The sequence below is a fragment of the Molossus molossus genome, unplaced genomic scaffold, assembly GCF_014108415.1.
Source record: "Molossus molossus isolate mMolMol1 unplaced genomic scaffold, mMolMol1.p scaffold_m16_p_1, whole genome shotgun sequence".
In the NCBI taxonomy this organism is placed as follows: domain Eukaryota; kingdom Metazoa; phylum Chordata; class Mammalia; order Chiroptera; family Molossidae; genus Molossus; species Molossus molossus.
In genome coordinates, this window is record NW_023425344.1 from 94,578,851 (window position 1) to 94,602,267 (window position 23,417).

Here is a 23,417-nt window from a genome sequence, read left to right on the forward strand (position 1 = left end):
TAAATCTTATTTTATTGTTGAGAGTATTACAGATGTCTCCCATTTTCCCCCATTTCCCCCCTCCACCCATCTCCCACCACACCCCAGGCCTTCATCTGTCTATTGTCTGTGTCCATGGGCTATGCATATATGCATATAAATTCTTTGATTAATCTCTTCCCACCCTCCCTCCCACCTTCCCTGCAGTCTGTTTCATACTCCCATATCTATGGTCCTGTTTTGTTCATCAGTTTATTTTGTTCATTTGATTCCACATATAAGTGAGATCATGTGATATTTGTCTTTCTCTGAAGGGCATATTTTGCTTAGCATAATAATCTCCAGGTCCATCCATGCTGTTTCAAAGGGTAATAAATCCTTCCTTTTTTTTTTACAGCTGCATAGTACTCCATTGTGTAAATGTACCACAGCTTTTTTTATCCACTCATCTACTGATGGGCACTTGGGCTGTTTCCAGATATTAGCTATTGTAAATAATGCTGCTATGAACATAAGGGTGCATATATTCTTTCTGATTGGTGTTTGGGGATTCTTAGAATATATTCCTAGGAGAAGGATCACTGGATCAAATGGCAGAAGAATCTGCATTTTTTTTTCTAAACATATGAAATGGTTCTAAAGCAGGGTTCTACAGGCCACACTTTGAGAACATCTCTTCAAGGAAGGAAAGCTGAAAGAGGTCCTTTTCACCCTCTTACCTACAGGACACAAATATTCAAATCTGTGGATATTAATCCAAGAATATTCTTGTTTGTTTTTCTGTATAAAAAGCTAACTGAGGCCTTAAAGCCCACAGTTGGAAGGAAAAGAATCACACTGAAAATGCTTGTTATTTAATCAATGTACAGAATATAGACATAGAGGAAATAACATCAGTAATCAATATTGTGCCGTTTTCCACTGCAGGTATAGGACAAGAAAAGCATTAACTTTAAGGTTTAATAGTGTTGTGGTTGAAATAGAAAAGAATATAGGCAGTTTTCTATTCTGACAAAAACAAAAACAAACAACAAACAAACACTAGACATGACCCAGAAAGGACTCCAGAGCTTAGAAGGTTCACAGGTAGCAGTGCTGAATTATACTCGTAGACAAGAAAAGATGTTCTCATTGTTAATATTGGCTGATTTAATTTAGTGTGGAACTTATGCTCTTGCTTCATTTGATTTCTTTCTTCTCCTAATCAAAAGAGCTCTACCCATTATCTGTATAATGTCTTAAAAAGTAAGCATAGTACTTAACATTCATTTTCACCATCACATATGCATCAGAAACTTTGCGCCACCTCCTCATAATCCCTTTCCAGAGCTGCCAGATCTTCCCTGGCCTCTGAAAACTCCTCTTCTTCCATGCCTTCTCTGATGTACCAATGTAGAAATGCCTTCTTGGCATACATCAGGTCAAACTTGTGGTCTAGGCGGGCCCAGGCCTCTACAACTGCCGTGGTATTGCTCAGCATGCAGGCAGCCCGCTGGACCTTGGCCAGTTCCCCACCTGGCATCACTGTGGGTGGTTGACTGTTGATGCCCACCTTGAAACCAGTTGGACACCAATCTACAAACTGAACAGAGTCCCTTGACTTCATGGTTGCAATTGCTGCATTCACATCCTTAGGGACCACATCTCCTCTGTAGAGTAGGCAACAGGCCATGTACTTCCCCAGTCGAGGATCACACTTGACCAGCTGGTTGGAGAACTCAAAGCAAGCAGTGGTGATATCTGACACGGAGAAGTCCTGGTGGTAGGCATTGTCAACAGAAATAATTGGGGCAAAGGCTGTCATAGGAAAATGTATTCTCGGATAAGGTACTAGGTTGGTCTGGAATTCATTTAGATCCACATTCAAGGGTCCTTCAAACCGAAGGGAAGCAGTAATGGAAGATACTACCTGACTTATCAACCTATTAATGATGGTGTAAGAGGGGCGTTCAACACCAAGTTTATGATGGCATATATCATAGAGGGCCTCGTTGTCCACCATGAAGGTACAGTCTGAGTGCTCTAATGTGAAATGGGTGGTGAGAATGGAGTTGTAAGGTTCTACTACAGCAGTGGAGATCCTAGGGGCTGGATAGACAGAGAACTCCAATTTAGTCTTCCTGCCATAGTGCATCGACAGCTGCTCCATTAAGAGAGATGTAAATCCTGATCCAGTGCCTCCTCCAAAGCTTCGGAAAATCAAAAATCCCTGCAGTCCACTGCACTGTTCTGTCTGGGAAAGGAAACAAGATGTAGGAACTGAGCCAAATAAATCCAGAAGCAGTGGTAATGGTGAGACACAAGTTGTCAAACAAATCAAAACTTTCAGAAAGGACTGATTTAACATTATTGACTCCACAACAAACATATTAACTTTGAAACATACTTGAGTGGTCACTTCTGGGGTGGCAAAGCACTTCAGAGATTTACTGTAAGTAAAGTATAAATATTCAATCTTGTTTCACTGCCCTCCATGAATATATCTGTATATCTAAAGCAAGATTTTTACCAATAACGAAGAAAATGACTAGCTAAACATTGAAGCAATCTGGTTTCCTTCCATCATAGATGAGTGCCTATCATTTCTGTGCCCAGTCTACTGGGCTGGTGTAAAGGCATGTTTTACCTAATGATTATGGCAAATGCCAAAATATTTCCTCCACAAAGGGTTCTCCAGACACAGGTCCTTAAAAAATTAACTGTTAGTAAATAGAGTAACTAATCATTAGGTAGGATGTGCCTCCTGTTAACTTTACAAATAGTGGTTACCACTGAAAAATTACAAGTTTTAGAGTGCTTTGGAAGTCTCTGATAACAAGATAAACCATGAGTTAGCAAAAGCAAAAGTAGGTGGGGACTGGTCATTAAAAAGAAGGAAATCCTGGTGTTTGTGACACTGATGGACCTTGAGGGCCTTGTGCTAAGTGAGATAAGTCAGACAGAGAAAGACAAATGCTGTATCAGCTCACTCATATATGAAACCTAAAAAAACCACACTAGTAGAAACAAAGAGTAGAATAGTGGTTGCTGAGCACTGAGGTGTAGAAGAAATGGAGAGATTTTGGTTAAAGGGTACAAACTTTCAGTTATAAGATATATTCAAGATCTGGGGCTCTAATGTCCAGCATGGTGGCAATAATTAACAATACTGTATTATTTACTTGAAAGTGGCTAAGAGAGTACATCCAAAATTTTTAAAAGGTAAACTGTAAGGGGTTGAGGTGTTAACTAAACTTATTGTGGTAGTCATTTAGTTATATATATATATATATATATATATTCATGACATTGTACACTTTAAATTTGTACAATGTTATATGTCAATTATATCGCAATAAAGCAGGAGGAAAATAAAATAAAACATTTCTTCAATAAATCAGAAAAAAGAAGATGGGGCTATACAGAAAGTGTGAAGGCTTCTTTGGCTTTTCCTACATAACAAAGCATAGTCAAAGCCCAGTTTGGGACACTTCCCAGCTCTGAGCATGGCAAGAGGTTTCGAGGAGAGAGATTGAGTAGTGATGATCTTGGTGGTAGAACTGATGGTAATGCTTAGGAACTGTTTAACAGAATCCCAGGCACTCTTGTACACTTCCCCCAACCCCACTGAGGAGAAGAGAGTCACTTGCCTGCTTTCGGATCCCCTCTAGGACAAGGTCAATGATCTCCGACCCCACAGAATAGTGGCCTCGGGCATAGTTGTTCGCAGCATCCTCCTTCCCGCTAACAAGCTGCTCTGGATGGAACAGTGAGCGGTACTTGCCTGTTTGGATCCCATCTGCAGAGGGAAAAGCAAGTCAGTCACTTCACTCCAACTGCTAGCCCTCTGCTAATTCTCACACAACCCTGGACCATGACCCCCTCTCCTTCTCCAGTGTTGTGGTAAAGCAATGGATTTAAATTGCTGACTTGGCCTTCCTTATTCTAGGAAATGGCATAACTATTTCTATGCAAATTGAAAGTATATTTTTCCATCGTATACTATCTAATTGTTTCTTAGAGCCACTGTATCAAATCACAAGAAACTGGATGGCTTAAAACAAGAGACATTTATTCAGTGTAAAATCAAGGTGTTGGCAAAGCTGATTCCTTCCAGAGGCTCTGAGGGGGAATCTATTCTGCACCTGTCTCCTAGCTCTGACAACTGCTGACAATTCATGGAGTTCCTTGGCTGGCAGCTACATCATTCCAGTCTTTGCCTCCACCATGCATTCCCTTTTCCCTGAGTGTCCACTCTTCTTACAAGGACAGAAATCATTGGACTTAGGGTTTCCTCTAATCCAGTATGAGCTCATCTGAACAAAGTACATATGCATAGACCCTATTTCTAAACAAAGTCATATTCTGGAGTTTCGAGATGATGTCGATTTTTAGGAGACAGTATTTTTTAAAGAGACTTTAACAGCCCAGCTGGTGTGGCTCAGTGGTTGAGTGTCAACCCATGCACCAAGAAGTTGCCAGTTCAATTCCGGGTCAGGGCACATGCCCACGTTGTAGGCCAGATCCCCATTGGAGGGCATGCAGGAGGCAGCCGATCGATATTCTCTCTCATCGATGTTCTCTCTCATCAATGTTTCTCTCTCTCTCTCTCCCTCCCCCTTCCTCTCTCTCTAAAATCAATAAAGAAAAAAATTCTTTTAAAGAGACTTTAACAAAGAAGGTGTGGCACACTCGAATGTCCACATGACTCAAATACAGTTAACATAAATGCACAAGGCAGGGAAATTGGTGGTAAGATGTTGGCAGTCTTCAATACAAACAAGTACAACCCTTGCCTGGTTTCACTGCCTTTGAAAACCCTGGACAGCATGAGAAACACAGCATGTTGGAGGCCCATGCCCCACTCCCCTACCTTAGAATTACCCAAATAGCATGACTCCTGAAAAAGTACAGTCATGTTTAAGCGTTAAGTAGGCTTTTGCAATGTTGTCCTGAATACAGTGGGGTGCTGCATTGTATAACAGTGAAGAACATGTGTTCAAAAATCAATTTCCTATGTTCATATATTGCCTTCCTTGTTTAGTTATTGAGCAGGTATAGTACTTATGTCTCTAAGCCTCAATTATTTCACCTCACAAATAAGGATAATAATAAGACCTGCCCCACTGAGTTATTATGAGGATTAAATGAGATGATAGGTCATGGCGCATGGGCCATAAGAATTATAAATAATAATGATAAAATTGGCTTCATGACATGCATTTATGCAGATTTATCTTACTATACATCATTTGCCTTGGCACCAGATATCCACAGTCATAGAAGTTCACTGCCTACAAGAAAATGCACTCATTTTCTAAAAGCAAGATGGTTCTCTCAAGTTACCTTGCTCTCCTGTATATGATATGACCATGAATTCGTATACACCCAAATGTTTAAATTTACTAACATTGAATATAAATGACTTTTAACTAACATTAACACACTACTGAAGTTGGGATTTTTAAAAGCTATTTATAAACAAGACATAAGAGGTGATATAATTCTGGATGGACTCTTTGCTTCTCATCTGAAGCTCTAAGGCTAAGTTCAGTTTAAGGAGAAAGTTTATGGAATTTATGGAAGCCTGCTTCTTCATGACAATGTCCAGTTGAGACCTCAAAGGTAATTAGTTCCATAATCTCTTTCAGTGAAATCCACTTTCTTGGAAAGCAGTGATTATAGCACCACTCAAACTGTCCACTCAACTTCCTGGAACTTTTTCCCATTGATCAGAGACTTAAGTACCTGGCCCAGAATCCTCAGGAACTTCCATGATTTTCAAACAAAATTATTTGACAGTTCTTTGGCTTCCTTACCCCCAGTGCCATTCAGTTCACTCCACTTGAATCACCATCATTTACAACTGTCTCCCCCAAAATCTTGAACTTGCTAAGTCTTTACTCTGACCATACTTCCTTACTTCCCCCTTGACCTAGTCCCAACTATTTTTCCAGTCTCCTCTTCCGTTACTTTCCTATTCACACTGGAAGTTCCAGCCATGCTGAATTGTTAAAATTGCACGTTCCTCCATGCCTCTGTAAATCTGCAGATGCTGTTCCCTCGGGAGGAGGCCTTTGATGACTCCCAGTAACTTCAGTGAGACCTCTGTATCTCAAAGAAATTTCTATTATTATGAGGTTGCATCCTATGAAACTGACAATTTTTTAGGTAAAAAAAAAAAAAGGTCATCTATTGACAATTTTATATGGCTTAACTTAATACATTTATTAGTGCTAACTATTTACATTTTCTTCTGCCCTCAATTTTGCTGCTTTTCTATTAATAGAGAATGGCTTTTATGAGAAGGCAAACCTAGAATCAAAGACAGTTGTTCTACCTTGAATTACTCAATAATCTAACTAAGGCAAGTTCTATAACCTTCCCAAGGTGTGGTTTCCTCATCTATAAATAGAGGATGACAACAATGTTTCCTAATAGAGTTGTTGAAAGAGCATATTAGCCTTCCTAGCTGACACGACATACAGGTAATCCTGTTCAGGTAGACTGAATAATCTGACAGTCCCACCCACTGATACTTGATTTGTTTGTTTTGATAGTAGCCCTGGTTATGTACACCAGAACGTAAAACTTATCTTACCTATAACAGTTGGCTCCAGGTCAATGAAGAGTGCTCTGGGCACATGCTTCCCAGCTCTTGTCTCATAAAAGAAGGTGTCAAAAGAGGCATCCATGTGCTCCATTTTAGCAATTTCCAAGTTATCTTTTTTACTGTCGAGAATAAAGCCATCTGGATGGATTCCATGTTCCAGGCAATATAGTTCCCAGCAAGCATCCCCAATCTGGACACCAGCTTGGCCCACATGAATGGAAAGGCACTCCCTCTGAAATAAGCTGGAATGAATTAGAACTGAGCAGGACTCTATATCTCATGAGCGGTGTCACTCAGCACTTCTGCTTACAACTGACAGAAACCAAGCCAGCTTATGCCAACAAGAGAAATTTATTATAAGGCAAATTGGAAGTACTTCATGGAAACCAAAAACCAGAATACAGGTAAGCTTTAAGAACAATTGAACCAAGGACTCCAATTCCATTAAAAGTTTTCAACAACATAAATTAAGCACCTTTGTGAAATTGGTTAACAATTAATTAAGACTATACATATAGCCCTGGCTGATGTGGCTCGATGAATAGAGTGTCCATTGGCCCAGGTTGGGGGTTCAATTTCTGGTCAAGGGCACATACCTGGGTTGCAAGTTCGATCCCCGGTTCCAGTTGGGTTGTGTGCAGGAGGCAACCAATCAATGTCTTTCTCTCTCTCTCTCCGTCTCCTCTTTCTCTTTCCCTCCCTCCCTTTCACTCTCTCTAAAAAAATAAAATTAAACAAATGGAAATAATATCCTTGGGTGAGGATTTTTTTAAAGTATATATATTTAGTCTTATATAAAATATATATACAAAATCAAGCTGTCTTACCCAGAAAAATATTAGCTAGTTATTGAAAATGATTAAAACCAAAATCAATGTATAGCTTTGATACATAGTAAAACCCATAGTAGATAAATTAATGATGTTACTTTTTCATATCTTGAGATTTTACACTTACTACTCATATGGGCTCTAAATAAGAAAAGTTGTTCTAAGCTTTAAAGTAGTGCCAGGCTGGTGTGGCTCAGTGGTTGAGCATTGACCCATGCACCAAGAGGTTACCAGTTTGATTCCTGGTCAGGGCACACACTCAGGTTGTGGGCCCAATCCCCAGTGGGGGACATGTGCGAGGTGGCCAGTCAATATTCTCTCTCACTGATGTCTCTATCTCTCTCCCTCTTCCTTCCTCTCTCTCTCTAAAATAAATAAAAAAAAATTATTTTTAAAAAGTAGTTAAAAACTTACTAAGGAAACATGCAATAGATTTAACCACCCAGTTATATATAAGGCAATTTTTATGTACATCAATTTTTCTAAAAAGCCTTCAGATATTAACTAGAAAAACAGGCAAATGGCATCAACCAATAATTGCAAAAGAACAAAATAATAAAAAATGCAAAGATTTAGGCACAATGGCATTCACAGTATTAAAACTTATAAGAGTGAAAACCAAGAACCAATCTACTTAACCATTCACCTACTGTTGGGCATTTAAAAGAAGATACATCAATATAATGACATGTTTTCCAACCCTTAAACATTACCCAAAAAAAAAATATATATATATATATGTGTGTATATATATAGACATGGGAAATACAATAAAATATTAAGTAAAAATCATATAAGTTGTACAATTGTACATAATATATGATGTCAATACATTTCAAAATAAGCATAGAAAAGGTGTTTTTAAAATGTATCAAAATGTAGTTATATCTGGGTAGTAAGTGATTTTTGTTGTTATTGTTTAAACTTTACTGTTTTCCTTCATCCTCATCAGCCTCCACTCTCCTATCCCACTTTTAAATCACCATCTACATTACTTAAAAAATCAAACAACCTTTTTATTTGTCATTTAAACAGACAAATATCTATTCATCCAAGAAAGGAAAAGAAAAACTTAACCCAAAAAATCTGAAGTGGTAGCAATTGCTGATTTTAATAGAGTTGAGTTTTGATTGCCAGTGGTCATGGACAAATCTAAGCAGGGGTCTTAAAGGGTGAGAAGCCTAGTTTTGTTTTGTGTTTTTTTGTTTTGTTTGTTTGTTTGGTGTGTTTTGTTTTTGCTTTTTTGCATCATGGGGACCCTTCAAGCTGTTTGCCTGATGAGCTTATGGGCAACCCTGCCCTTGTCCAGGGCTGTACTTTCCCAAGGTCTGAGGTTCAACTACAAAAAGACCTCTGGTCCGAGGGAGGGAGGGAGCCCTGGCTGGCAACACCCCTATAACCTGACTTGGACTTTTCTCACTCAGCACATCAAAACTTGTACTTTGTCTCCTTGATTCCCAAGGCAAACACAGCCATTTTTGCTTTCTGAAAAATTCAAGCTCACTACTTGAGTACTTCCCTCTTGTTTCTTGTCTGTGCAACTAGCAGTCTCTCCTGACAAAGGCTGTGAACTCAGTTTAGAAAGTGCGGCATTTAATACCAACTAATATTTCAAACTCTTAGGCACATAAATATCAAAACAACACATTCCACCATAAACAACCTCTTCATACTCCTACCACCCCTTCTGTTGGACTTCAAAAATGGTGTTAGTACAATAGCTAATGTATTCAGATCAAGAGTCATCTAAATCTCCAGATTTAGGTAAAAATTAAAAGTGGGGGGTGGGGGGCAGGGGCCCGGGGGATTCATTGTTTCCACATCATGCAAACCACTTACATGTAGACTTCTCCCACAGTATCCATCTTCAGCTGTGACTACCCAGTCCCCATGGGACGTACACATGGCATTTGCTCACAATATTCACACACACAAAAATCAGCAACACATGCCCTGGCTAGTTTTGCTCAGTGGTTAGAACATCACCCACAGACCAATAAGTCACGGGTTTGACTCCGGTCAAGGGCATGGACCTCGGTTGTAGTTCAACCCCAGCTCTGGTCAGAGTCATGCAGGAGGCAACTAATCAATGTGCCCCTCTCACGTCGATGTTTCTCTCTCTTTCCCTCTCTCTCCCTCTCTCTCCCTCTCCCTCCCTCCTATTCTATCTAAAGATAAATAAAAAAATACCCCAGGTGAGAATTTAAAAAAAAAAATCAGCAACATAAAAAAAAACAATTGCTGCTCTGTAGCCTGTTACCCAAATGGTTCAGACACAGGAGTGATATAGTCTTTTTTTTAACTCAGTAGAAATACTTGGCTCAACAAGTACCAATCTTGCCTTTAGTGGTTTGAGAAGCAGCTGAGTATATAACATAATTGTGTCACAGAGTACAGAATGCTATTTTCACTTTATTCTTCTTTTAGCCTTTCCCTCCTTTCCAGACCATCTGTTAAAATACTAACCAAACTATAAAACAATAAAAGAGTGACCCAGCTGGTGTAGCTCAATGGATTAGGCAGCGTCCCATGAACAGAGAGGTCCCAGTTAAATTCCTGGTCGGTGCACATGCCTGGATTGCAGGCTTTCGTGTTGGGGGCAGCTGATGGACATTTCTCTCTCGCATCAATGTTTCTATCTCTCTCTTCTTTCCTCTCTCTCTAAAAAATCAATAAGAACATATTTTAAAAATAATAAAAGATTGTAAAATGTCCACTGAATGTCAATACTGGTAAGTCACAGCACGTTAATATGTAGTTATAAGAAATAATACAGAAGATCTCCTGTACCCCTTACTCATTTTCCCCAATGGAATATCTTGCAAGATTATAGTAAATATCATGCCCAGAATACTTAATCGATACAGCCAAGACACAACATTTCCATTACCAAGAGTAAAACAATTTAAACATCTTTACAATGTTAGAGTCCAATGGGGTGAGATCAAAAATGAAAAAGCAGTTTGAAAGGTTGCTTCCACTTAAGAATTAAAAATTCTAAGATATTAAAAATTACCATGACTGGCACATAAGAAATTCAAGGGAAAGTGGATCTTAAAAGGTGGTCCCCGCCCTGGCCGGTTTGGCTCAGCGGTTGGAGTGTAGACCTGCGGTACAGAGAGACCCGGGTTCGGTTCCCGCTAAGGGCACGTACCTCGGTTGCAGTTTGTCCCCGGCCCTGGTTGGTCATGCGGATGGCAGCCACTCCATGTGTCCCTTCACATCGATGTTTCTCTCTCTCTCTCTCTTCCTCTCTCTCCCTCCTGCTCTATCTGAACAAAAAAATGGAAAAATGTCCTCGGGTGAGGATAAAAAAAATAATAAAAAAAAAAAAAAGGTGGTCCCCAAACAGAATTATGGTAAGTAACTGCAAACATTATCATCCCCAAAAGACTGAACTCAAGTGAGAACAAAGATGTCCATGCCCTTTACCAGTGACACACTTATGCGCTTAACCATGGTAACTTGGGTCTGAAGTCCCCAGAAACTCTAAAACCATAAATGAAAGTGAAGCAATTAATTTCTACAGAAAAAAATCAGCACACCCGGTCTAAAACCAATGCAAAAACTAAAGGAAGGAGAAGTTCTTTCTTCAGCATTTCAGTTAAAGGCAATAAACACCTGAAAATCAACTGTACTTTTGCTAAAAGCAGCATAACTAGAGCTGAATAGAGGAGAGTTTATTCAAATCCATTTCAAACATGGATACGAAGAGAAACAATGGTTCTTTAAATTTTTCTTCTCTCACATCAAGAATTTATTAAAAATTTCTTGGAGAGGAAGAGAGCCAAATATGATGAGTAAAATTTGCTACAACACCAAAGCAACACTGTCAACAATGTACAAGCACGGTAGTCACTTACCATGCTGAGTTGAAGGTGCCCCCTGGTAATGAGTGACAGAGTATGCCCAGGTGAGGCTTATCACAGGGCAGGAAATGACTCCACATGAGGGCTGAGCTGCTGGCTTCACTTAAAGCAGCACAGCCTCTTTTCAGCTTTTCAGCTCCTGAGTCTCAAAGTAGATGTGGTGGTCTGACCACCCTGAGACAAAGCTGTGATTAACTGAGATTTGCAAAGGAATTAGGAGAAAATGGGAAAAATCTCTTTGTAATATATTTTTTTAATGCATCACTTCTTTACTAATTCCTTTTTTCCTTGAAAAACTAAATCTTTAAAAAAAAAAAAAGTTTCCTTAAGTAATAATAATTGGAATTTCAAGTATGAAGAAGTCTTCTGATTTGATAGTTTTATATGTCAAATCTGTTAGCCTATAGTGCTCAGTTATTCAATCAAACACTTATACAGATTGCTGTGAAGGCATTTTGTGAATGTGGTTAACACTGACAATCACTTCAATTTAAGTAAAGATTACCTTTGATATAGTGGGTGGGCCTCATCTATCGGTAGAGAGGCTTTAAGAGCAAAAGAGCAGCTTTAGCTTCTAAGCATTGCCACTCTGCCTCACCAATTTCAGAAAAAAGTTATTTTAAATAAATAGTGCTTTTTTTAGCCACACGTTTTCTTCTAAAGTATAATTCTCCCTCTTAAACCCTATAGCTAACGCTCCAGTTTCAAATTTTTATGGAGTTTTTTTCCTCACTGCAATATCTGAAAGTAAACCTATATCATAAATAAGTAACTGATATGGAAAGAAAAAGATGCATACACACACAATAGATTTTAAAAAAACAATAAATATGATTTCAGCCTTAAGGTCAGTCAACTCCACATCCAAGGAGGCCAATAGAAATTAAGACTCAATTAGAACAGAAAGGCCCACATAACTCACATAAGGGATATTCCTGGAGTACCCAGCTCAGATGCTCAGGGAGACTGAATCACTGGGTCCCACAGGACACCTACTATATAAGGCCAGCCTACCAAGACTGGAAATCATAGTAGATCTACCTAATACATAGAAACAAACACGAAGAGGCAGCCAAAATGGAGAGACAAAGAAACATACCCCAAATGAAAAACAGAAGAAATCTCCAGAAAAGGAGCTAAATGAAATGGAGGCAAGTAATTTACCAGATATATAGTTCAAAAAAATGGTTATATGGATGCTCAAGAAACTTAGTGAGAACTTCAACAAAGAGATAGCAAGCATAAAAAAGAACATAGAAACCATAAAAAAGAACCAGTCAGAAATGAAGAATACAATATCTGAAGTAAAGAATACACTAGAAGTAACAAACAGTAAGTTGGATGATTAAATCATCTATTTGGAAAGCAAGGTAGCAGAAAACACTGAAACTGTTCCAAAAAATTCAAGAGAAGGGAAGGCTCCTAGGCTTATTTTATGAGGCCAGCATTATCCTAATTCCAAAACCAGATAAAGACATACAAAAAAAGAAGATTATAGGCCAATATCCCTGATTAAAAAACATGCTAAAATTCTCAACAAAATATTAGCAAACCAAATCCAGTAATACATTAAAAAGATCATACACCATGATCAAGTGAGTTTTATTCTAGAGATGCAAGGTTGATACAATACCACAAATCAATATATGTGATACACCACATAAACAAAATAAATGATTTAAAAAATCACACAATCATATCAACAGAAGCAGAAAAAAGCATTTGATAAAATCCAGCACCCATTTATGATAAAAACTCTCAGCAAAGTGGGAATAGAGAGAACATACCTCAACATAATAAAGGCCATATATGGCAAACCCACAGCCAACATCATACTTAATGGGCAAAAACTACAAGTGTTTCCCTTAAGATCAGGAACAAAATAGAGATGTCTGCTTTTACCACTCTTATTCAACATAGTACTGGAAGTCCTAGCCACAGCAATCAGACAAGAAGAAGAAATAAAAAGCACCCAAATTGGAAAGGAAGAAGTAAAACTGTCATTATTTGAAGATAACATGGTACTGTTTATAGAAAATCCTAAAGATTCCACCATAAAACTACTAGAACTTATCAATGAATTCAACAAGTAGCAGGATACAAAATAAATATCCAGAAACCAGTTGCATTTTTTTTTTTTATTTTATTTTTATGTATTTATTTATTTATTTTGTGTGTGGTACATGCCCCTAGCGGGAACTGAACCTGGAACTCTCTGGTCCGCAGGCCAACGCTCAACCGCTGAGCCAAATTGGCTTGGTCAGTTGCATTTTTATACAGGAATAATTAACTATCAGGAAGGGAAATTAAGAAAACAATCTCATTTACAATTGCATAAAAAAAATGAAATAAAATACCTTGAAATAAATTTAACCAAGGATGTAATAAAAAAACTTGTACTCAGAAAATTATAAAATACTGAAAAAATAAATTGAAGAAGATACAAATGAGTGGAAGCATATACATGTTCATGGATAGGAAGACTTAGCATCATTAAAATATCTATACTGCCCAAAGCAATCTATAGATTCAACACAAGATACCTATCAAGATACCAATGGTGTATTTCACAGAACTAGAACAAATATTCCAATGATTTATACAGAATCTCAAAATACCCTGAATACCAATAGCAATGCTAAGAAAGAAGGACAAAGTCAGAGGAATCATGCTACATGATATCATACTATACTACATGGCCACAGTAATCAAAATATCATGGTACTGTCACAGAAACAAACATATAGATGAATAAAACAAAACATAGGGACTAGAAAAAACCCACACCTTTATGGTTAATTAATATTTGACAAAGGAGGCAAGAACATAAAATGGGGTAAAAATAGTCAATTCAATAAATGATGTTGGGCAAATCAGACAGATACATGCAAATAAATAAATAAAATTACATCACATTCCTACATCATACACAAGACTAAACTCAAAATGGATTAAAAACTTAAATATAAGACTTGAAACCATAAAAATCTTAGAAGAAAACATAGGCAGTAAAATCTTGGTCATTTCTCTTAACAATATTTTTCCTGATATGTCTTCTCAGGCAAGAGAAACAAGGGAAAAATAAACAAATAGGACTACATCAAACTATAAAGTTTTTTCACAGCGAAGAAAACTATCAACTGAATGAAGAGACAACCCACTGAATGGGGAACATATTCGCCAATGATACGTTTGATAAGGGGTTAATATCCAGAATTTACAAAGACCTTATAAAACTCAACTCCACAAAACCAAACCATTCAATTTAAATCTCGGCAAAGGACCTGAATAGACACTTCTCCAAAGAGTACATACAGCTGGCCAATAGACATATGAAAAGATGGTCAATGTCACTAATTATCAGAGAAATGCAAATTAAACCACAGTGAGATAATGCCTCATGCCTGTCAGACTGGCTATCATCAATAAATCAACAAATAATCTGTTCCATGTTTCCATGCCTCTGTTTCTATTTTATTCATCTGTTTATTTTGTTCATTAGATTCCACATATAAGGGAAATCATGTGATACTGGTCTTTCTCTGACTGGCTTATTTCACTTAGAATACTCTCCAGGTCCCTGCATGCTGTGTCAAAGGGAAAGAGATCCTTCTTTTTAACAGCTGTATAGTACTCCATTATGTATATATACCACAGCTTTTTTATCCACTCATCTCTTGATGGGCACTTTGGCTATTTCCAGATCTTAGCTATTGTGAATAGTGCTGCTATGAACATAGGGGTGCAAATATTCTTTCTGATTGGTGTTTCAGGATTCTTAGGATATATTCCTAGGATAGAGATCACTGGGTCAAATGGCAGATCAATTTTTAGTTTTTTGAGGAAAACCTATACAGTCTTCCATAGTGGCTGCACCAGTCTGCAATCCCACCAGCAATGCACAAACCTCAGTGGGAAGGGGAGACAAAGGCAGAAGAGATTAACCAAAAAGTTTACATGCATATGTGCATTACCCATGCACACAGACTATAGGGTAGTGAAGGCCTGGTGAGACGGGAATCGGGAGGAGAGGAGCAATGAGGGGAAAACGGGGGACAACTGTAATACTCCCAACAATAAAGATAAACAAACAGGTGTTGGTGGAAATGCAGATTGGTGCAGCCACTGTGGAAAGCAGTCTGGAGTTCTCTCAAAAATTTACAAATGGAACTGCCTTATGACCCAGTGGTTCTACTTCTGGGAATCTATCCAAAGAAACCCGAAACACTAATTTGAAAGAATACGTGCACCCCTATGTTCATTGCAGCATTATTTATACTAGCTAAGATTTGGAAGCAGCCCAAGTACCCATTAGTAGAGGAGTGGATAAAAATATCTGCAGTAGGAGAGCGCTTGCCGTGGCAGCGCCACATTCCCAGTGGTGGCTGCCCACGAATCATTTGGCCCTCCGGGTAGTTCCCGATGACCATGGTGTTTACCCTGTACTCGCTGCTGCAGGCTGCCCTGCTCTGCATCAGTGCCACTGCCCTGCTGCATGTTTCCTCCTGAACATTGGCTGGGGAACAGACCAGGGAATTGGCAGATTCAGAGAGGAGCCAGGGATTAAGTCTCAGATAATGAATCTTATTTGATCTATATGAGAGTGCTATTGATAATAGTAAACTCAATTGCAATTGTATTACTTTTACTATTTGGGTGAAGATCAATGAGGAAAATGGAGACTCAGAAGAAAAGATGCCAGGAGAAGTTATACTTTGGTCTTTTTTGGAATATACATATCTTAGCTGTCTGTTCTTGGACTTGACAAAAATGTAAATATGATGATAAAACGAGAGTCCTTTTTAAAATTTATTTATTTATTATCTTTATTGTTGAATGTATTACAGATGTTCCTCATTTTTCCCCCATTGACCCCCTCCTCCCCACTCCCGCCCCCTCCTGCCTTTTCCCACACTGTTGTCTTTGTCCATAGGTTAGGCATGTAAGTTCTTTGGTTTACTTCTTCCCACCTCCCAACCCCCTTCTCTTTGAGGTTTGTCAGTCTAGCAACCAATTTGTTCTTCTTAATCCCTTCACCTTTTTCACCCATGCCTCCAACACCCCTCCCATCTGGCAACCAACAAAATGTTCTCTGTATCTATGAGAATGTTTCTGTTCTGCCTGTTCATTTTGTTTGTAGATTCCATTGTCGGTAGATATGTATTGATTGCCATTTTGTTTGTTCATATATTTTATCTTTTTCTTCAAAAAGACCCTTCCTCATTTCATATAATAATGGTTTGGTGGTGATGAACTCCTTTAACTTTTTCTTGTCTAGGAAACTCTTTATATGGCCATCGATTCTAAATGACAGCTTTGCAGAATAGAGTAATCTTGGTTGTAGGTTCTTGCTTTTCATCACTCTGAATATTTCTTGCCACTCCCTTCTGGCCTGCAAAGATTCTTTTGAGAAATCAGCTGACAGCCTTATGGGAACTCCCTTGTAGGTAACTAACTGCTTTTCTCTTGCTGCTTTTAAGATTCTCTCTTTGTCTTGAAACTTTTGCACTTTGATGATGATGTGTCTTGGTGTGGGCATCTTGAGGTTCATCTTGTTTGGGACTCTCTGTGCTTCCTGGACTTGTATGTCTGTTTCCTTCACCAAGTTCAGTAAGTTTTCTGCCATTATTGTTTCAAATAGGTTTTTGATTTCTTGTTCTCTCTCTTCTCCTTCTGGCACTCCCAAGATGTGAATGTTGGCACGCTTGAAGTGATCCCAGAGGCTCCTTACACTATCCTCATTTTGGGGGGTTCTTTTTTCTTTTTGCTGTTCTGATTGCTTCCTTATATTCCAAATCAATGGTTTGCTTCTTGGCTTTACCTACTCTACTATTGAATCTGTGTAAATTTTTTTTTTATTTTAGTTAGTGCCTCCTTCATTTCTGACTGTGCATCCTTCATTTCTGACTGGTCCTTTTTTATGCTCTTGAGGCCCTCACTAAGTTGCTGAGGTTCTCACTAAGTTCACTGAGCATTCTTATAAGCAGTATTTTGAACTCAGCATCTGTTAAGTTGCTTATCTCCATTTTGCTTAGTTCTTTTCCTGGAGATTTTTTCTGTTCTTTCATTTGGGACCTGTTTCTTTGTCTCCTCATTATGGCTGCCTCCCTGTGTTTGTTTCTGTGTATTACTTAATGAGAGGTATGGGGCTAGCTGAGACCAGTTGCTACTTGTTTGAAAGAATTTAGGAAAACCTGAAGCAGGATCCAAGACAGGCCAATCCTATGGTTAAGCAACTGGCAACAGCTTGGGTGGGCCTGAAAGTTGGGTGGGGTGGGGCGGGGCTACCAGTGTGAGCCAGGTTGCTGGAGTCCCAGATATGGCGGCCGTCTGCTGCCCCAGGGAAGGGCTCACCAAAGGAGCAAAGGCCTCTGAAAGCACGTTTGTCCCTGATAAAGCCCCCTCTCCAGCCCTCACTCCAATGCCAAACAGTTCAGTTCTTCCCTGTATGTCTCTGGCGCCCCTCAAGCTGCCCCCCCTCCAACCTTAGAGGGTGTGAGTCTGATAAGTCTGTGAGCGGGCCCTTTAAGAGGAGCTGCCTGGGGCTCCAGCCGCCTCAGCCTCCCTGAGCCTCAGTTCCCGCTGGTTTTTCCAGCCAGAAGTTATGGGGACTTCTCTTCCTGGCACTGGAACCCTGAGCGGGGTACCTGGTGTGGGACGGGGACCCCTCACTACTCAGGGAGGACCTTCCCAGCTGAGGTATCCTCCTGATTTTTATCTGCCACACGTGGGTGTGGGACCAGCCCCTCGCGCCTCCGCCTCTCGCGCCTCCGCCCCTCCTACCGTCTGGATGTGGCTGCTGCTTTAATTCCGTAGTTGTAGGACTTCCATTCAGCTTGATTTCAGGCAGTTTTGAATGATGGTTGTTCTGTAGTTTAGTTGTAACTCTGATGTGGTTATGGGAGGACGCAATACCGCATTTATCTGTGCCACCATCTTGACCGAAAGTCTATCTGATTTTTTTAAATGTTGCACTTATAGTATAATTACAAAAAGATCAGAGCATCAGAGGCAGTAACTATCCAGGATTGGAATACATTTGATTGTTAACTGTTGATAAAAGTTCATGCAATGGCAAAGATTGTTCAAAGGGTGCAGAACTGTCACTTCTGTGTTTTTAGAGCTTTTTCTCTCACTTCTCAGGGATGAATTTTTTTTTAACTTTTGAAGATTTTTGTGATTTAGCTATGGATGCTCAGAAAGTGATTATCCTCCTAGACAAAATGAAAGGATTTTAAATAGTAATTGCTACATATAAAATGAAAAATAGGTAATTGGGATGATTTTATTTTGAACTCTTTGGTTAAATATTTTGTCAATATTGTCTTGGTTATGAAACATTTGAATTTATAGTAGCTTTTGAGGAACAATACAATCTGACTTTAGGGAGAATTATAATTTTTTAAGTCAGACAGTCACATAGTGATTGTGTTTTTGTTTTAAATCTTTTCATGCATTTCTTATTTTAGTAATTGGCCTGAATGATGAGACCAGATCAGTATCTACATATTTTAATTGACAGAAAAATCTGAGTAGAAAAGTCTATGACCTTTTTACAATGATGACTTCTTTTTTTAAATCAACATAAATATTAGCCTGCAAGAGCAATCCTAAACAATCAAAATTATAAACTATACTAAAAAGATTTATCTATGTAAGGAGACTTTATTGTGAAGCATTTATGTGTCCCCAAATTATCCATGTTTTCAATTCTTGGAGTAGCATATTAAGGCGTGTGATTCTTAATTCTTCTTTCCATCTGTCAGTAGGGCATTCATGCTAGATAAGTTTTTGTTTTGTTTGGATGTCTTAGACCATTCTATATTTTGCTCATCCCATAATATAGTTTTATGCAAAAAGATTAAAACTATGTAAATGTTTTTTCTGGAAATTATCAGTTATAATATTTTAAAGGGAATGGAATGGCACCTTTGTTTATAGGACAATATTTGTAAATAAAGTAAAATTTCCAAGTCAAAAAAGAAAAAAGAAAAAAAGCTGCGGTGTATTTACACAATGGAATACGATGAGGCCATATAAAAAAATTCTTGCCCTGGCTGGGTGGCTCAGTTGTTTGGAACATTGTCCCATACACCGAAATGTTGCATGTTCAATTTCCAGTCAGAGCACATACCTAGGTTGCAGGTTTGATCCGCAGTTGGGGAACATACATAAGACAATCAATCAATGTTTCTCTCTCACATCAATGTTCATCTCTCTCTCCCTCTCTCTCTCTCTCTCTATCTTTTTTTTTTTTTATCCTCACCCGAGGATATTTTTCCATTTTTTGTACAGATAGAGTGGGAGGGAGAGAGAGGAAGGGAGAGAGAGAGCGAAACATTGACGTGAAGGGACACATCGAGTGGCTGTCACCCGCACGACCAACCAGGGCCGGGGACAAACTGCAACCGAAGTACGTGCCCTTAGCGGGAACCAAACCCGGGTCTCTCCGGACCGCAGGCTGACGCTCTAACCGCTGAGCCAAACTGGCCAGGACGCTCTCTGTCTCTATCTTTTCCTCTCTCTCTAAAATCAACAAACATATCCTTGGGTGAGAAAGAAAAAAAAAAAAGACAGCACCTTTGCAACAGCACTATGGACCTGGAAAGTATTATAGAAAGAGACTCACAGATACAGAGAACAGACAGACAGCTGTCAGAGGGACAAGGTGGTTGAAGGGGCTGGGTGAAAAAGGTGAAAGGATTAAGCCAAAAACATAAACAAAAACAAAACCACCTAAAACTCATAGACACAGACAACAGTATGGTGATTACCAGAGAGAAAGGGGAAGGGGTAAGGTAGAAGAGGGTAAAGGTGGGATAAATTGTGATGGAAGGAGACTTAACTTTGGGTAGTGAGTACACAATACAATATACGAATGATGTATTATAGAATTGTACATCTGAAACCGATATAATTTTAACTAATGTCACCCCAATAAACTCAATGAAAAATTTTAAATAGAAAGTTTTCTTCACAAAATAAATCCATTATAATTATCTTCCCATTGGCAGCCTGAGAAATTATATCTTTAAGACATTCTTCCAATTCTGATTTTTCTGCAAAACATTAATCTGAGGGTTTGATGAAAGATCTGAAATATCTGTGATGCAGGGTGGTAAATAAGATTGTTGGAAGTGGCAGAAGGAAAAGAACAGGGAGCTGGCAAGAACTGAGCATCCCCAGCACTTTTCCTCTAAAACCCAAGTCCCATACAGCTGATATATACGGTGTGACCTTACCGGTTGCTGAAACCAGCATATGTATAACTTGATAAGTAGTTTTATGAACACAGAGTTTAATTTATATAGACAATGTAAGAGAATAGATTTTAGAATTATTGATTTACATATTAATTGATATTAGTATGCTAGTTGTTAAATACATTTAATATCAACCTACATGATGAGTGGTGTCATTGTGTATGGTCAAAGCTTTTAGAAATAATCTTTGAGGATGTCCCCCACGAGAATATTTGTAAATCTATGGTTGTAAATCAGTGGTTGAAGAAATCTGAAAAATGTTTAGGTCTAATTAAGATAATAAGAATATCTTCTCATGAAGGGAAATTTAGACTCTAAATATTTATAAAAGTTGAACTTTAATCAATTCCCTCAAGCCCTTCCCTGGCCGGTTTGGTTCAGCGGTTAGAGCCTGGGCCCATGACCAGAGAGTCTCGGGTTCGATTCCTGCTAAGGGCACATACCTCAGTTGCAGTTTGTCCCCGGCCCCGATTGGGGTCGTGTGGGTGGCAACCACTCAATGTGTGTCTCTCACGTCAATGTTTCTATCTCTCTCTTCCTCTCTTTCTCCCTCCCCCTCTATCTAAAGATAAATGAAAAAAAAAAATTAAAAAAAAGAATTTGTTAATGAAGGTAGGCAGGTTACAAGGAGCTGGGGAAAAGAGGATTTGGGGAACACTTGTCATATATTCAGTATTGTTCTAGGCAGAGTAAGGCACTGTCTTTGGGGGTAGGGGCATTTGGGACACCAGAAAGTTTACATCTTGTAAAATCAAGACAGTTCACCTGACTCTTTTCATGTCTTGAATGACCAATCCTCAAAATGGTCTACTATACTTTGCTTTGCTTCTATGGTATCCAGCAATTTTCTTATTAAAATTTGTCTTCTATTCATTCTTTCCCTAGTATCTAGCACAGGGCCTGGCATAACATAGAAATAATTCAATAAATACTTGTGAATAATTGAACAAAATAGTAAGTTGGCTGAAAATTGAAAAAGGTGCTATGTATAAAACAGCATTATTCTGACCACTGGAAAGAAATCCCTCCCTGCTGAGAATCCCCACATCAACATCTGGCATTATCTATCACTTTGGGAATGAATTATTACAAGTTTCCAGAGGACAGACTATCTCTATTAACACCATCAAAACCAGTGTCAAGAATTAAAGAACTGACTGACTCTAACTTCTAAAGATCTCACCAAAGTGTTGGGATGAAATGACAAAATTGCTGTTTTAAAAGGTCAAATTAAGACGATTTCACATGGTATGATCTAAATGTGTGTATCCTATGAAGCTCTTTCTGGGTGGAGACCAACTACCTAGACAGTATGTCTGTGTTGTTTTACCCTAACTGCTAAAAAGCAATACTTTCTTCTTTAATTTGGGGAGGGAGTGGGATAAAATAGAACAGAGGTGGTTCTTAACTATAGGCATCTTACTCCCTAAATTTTACCCTTTTAAAAGCTGAAAAATATTTTCCTTGTGTTATAAATGTAATGCAAGTTCAGTGCTACACAATTAAAAAGACTTATAAACACAAGAAAAAATTAATACCCAGTCTGACCAGCTGCAGACATTTTAATACATTGATTTCATCTTTTCCTTTGTTAAATCTCTTATAATTCATAATTCTGAATATACTAAATAGATCTCTATATTCCAGGTTTTATTTAAAAATTACAATATACTACTCTGTTAACTCTTAATAGTTAATTTTTATTGCCCAAAATATTCTTTCCAGTGGATCAACCATAATTAACCATTCCCTTGTCATTGTTTGTTTAAATCGCCTTTACTTATTTTGATGCCGTTAAATAACAATGCCATTAATATCTTCATATTGTAGGGGAAACAAAACTTTACTTCTACCCTCTTAGGGTGCCTGGTTCAACATGAGAGTTAAAATGACAGAAGACAGCCCTGGTTGTTTGGCTCAGCAGTTAGAGTGTCGGCCCGCGATCCACAGAGATTCAGGTTCGGTTCCCTGCTAAGGGCATGTACCTCGGTTGCAGTTTGTCCCTGGCCCCGGTTGAGGTCGTGTGGGTGGCAGCCAGTCGATGTGTCTCTCTCAAATCCATGTTTCTCTCTCTCTCTTCCTCCATCTCTCCCTCTCGCTCTATCTGAAGATGAATGCAAAAGTGTCCTCTAGTGAGGATAAAAAAAAAAATGACAGAAGACAGATTAACAGGAGAAAAGCAAACAGATTTTTATGTATATGGGAGTCCCTAAAAGAAAATTAAGATTCAAAAAAGGGCAAAATCTCAGACCTTGTATCAAAGAAAGAGCCTAGATCAAAGAAAGAGAGGCAACTAGGGGAAGTAATCAAAATGTAAAGAGAGACCAAAGAAGAAGAGTTATTTTAATAAGGTCTGTTGTTCAGAATTTACTCTCCCTTGACTCCCCACACCTCTGGTGTTAAGAATGTTTCTCTCCTGGTATAAGGAAACTCACATGGGAGTTTTATCTCCTCCTTTGAGGAAGAAAGGGAAAGGTCAGAATTCTTGCACTTGGTGTTCTTCAAGTGCCTGTAGCTCAGAATTATCCTAATGACCCAGTAGCATATATTGGGTGACATATTCTGCCACCCTTCAATGTATATATAGTTTTATTTGCGTGGCATATTCTGCCACCCTTTAATGTATATATAGTTTTATTTCTTACGATAGATTTCCAAGAAAGGAATCAAAGTGTCAAAGAAGAGGTTAAAGACTTGAACATATAAAAAGCAGTATTTAAACATTTTAAAATGTGCTATTTAACAATTGTCTTTTTTATTTGAGAAGGTCCTTATTTTGATGTGCTGCCTTCTTCACTCTCTTGCTGAGGAAAGACTGTCTCTTCCGCACAGGGAGACAGGAAGGTTCATAATTTGATTTTAATGGTTTCCTAGAGACAGCCCT

At 38.6% G+C, this 23,417-nt stretch overlaps 1 protein-coding gene and 1 pseudogene across 1 annotated transcript; one reads left to right on the forward strand and one right to left on the reverse strand.

Annotated features, from left to right (window-relative positions):
• Positions 1 to 1,208: 1,208 nt before the first annotated feature.
• Positions 1,209 to 11,800, reverse strand: TUBAL3 (tubulin alpha like 3). The gene is made up of 4 exons (XM_036265079.1): positions 11,776 to 11,800; positions 6,560 to 6,841; positions 3,605 to 3,757; positions 1,209 to 2,208 (listed from the first exon to the last, which is right to left on the reverse strand). The coding sequence occupies exons 1-4, from the start codon at positions 11,798 to 11,800 to the stop codon at positions 1,268 to 1,270; spliced, it is 1,401 nt and encodes a 466-aa protein (XP_036120972.1). The 3' UTR covers positions 1,209 to 1,267.
• Positions 11,801 to 15,698: 3,898 nt separating this feature from the next.
• On the forward strand, positions 15,699 to 15,930 carry LOC118618218 (annotated as a pseudogene).
• The last annotated feature ends 7,487 nt before the right edge of the window (positions 15,931 to 23,417 follow it).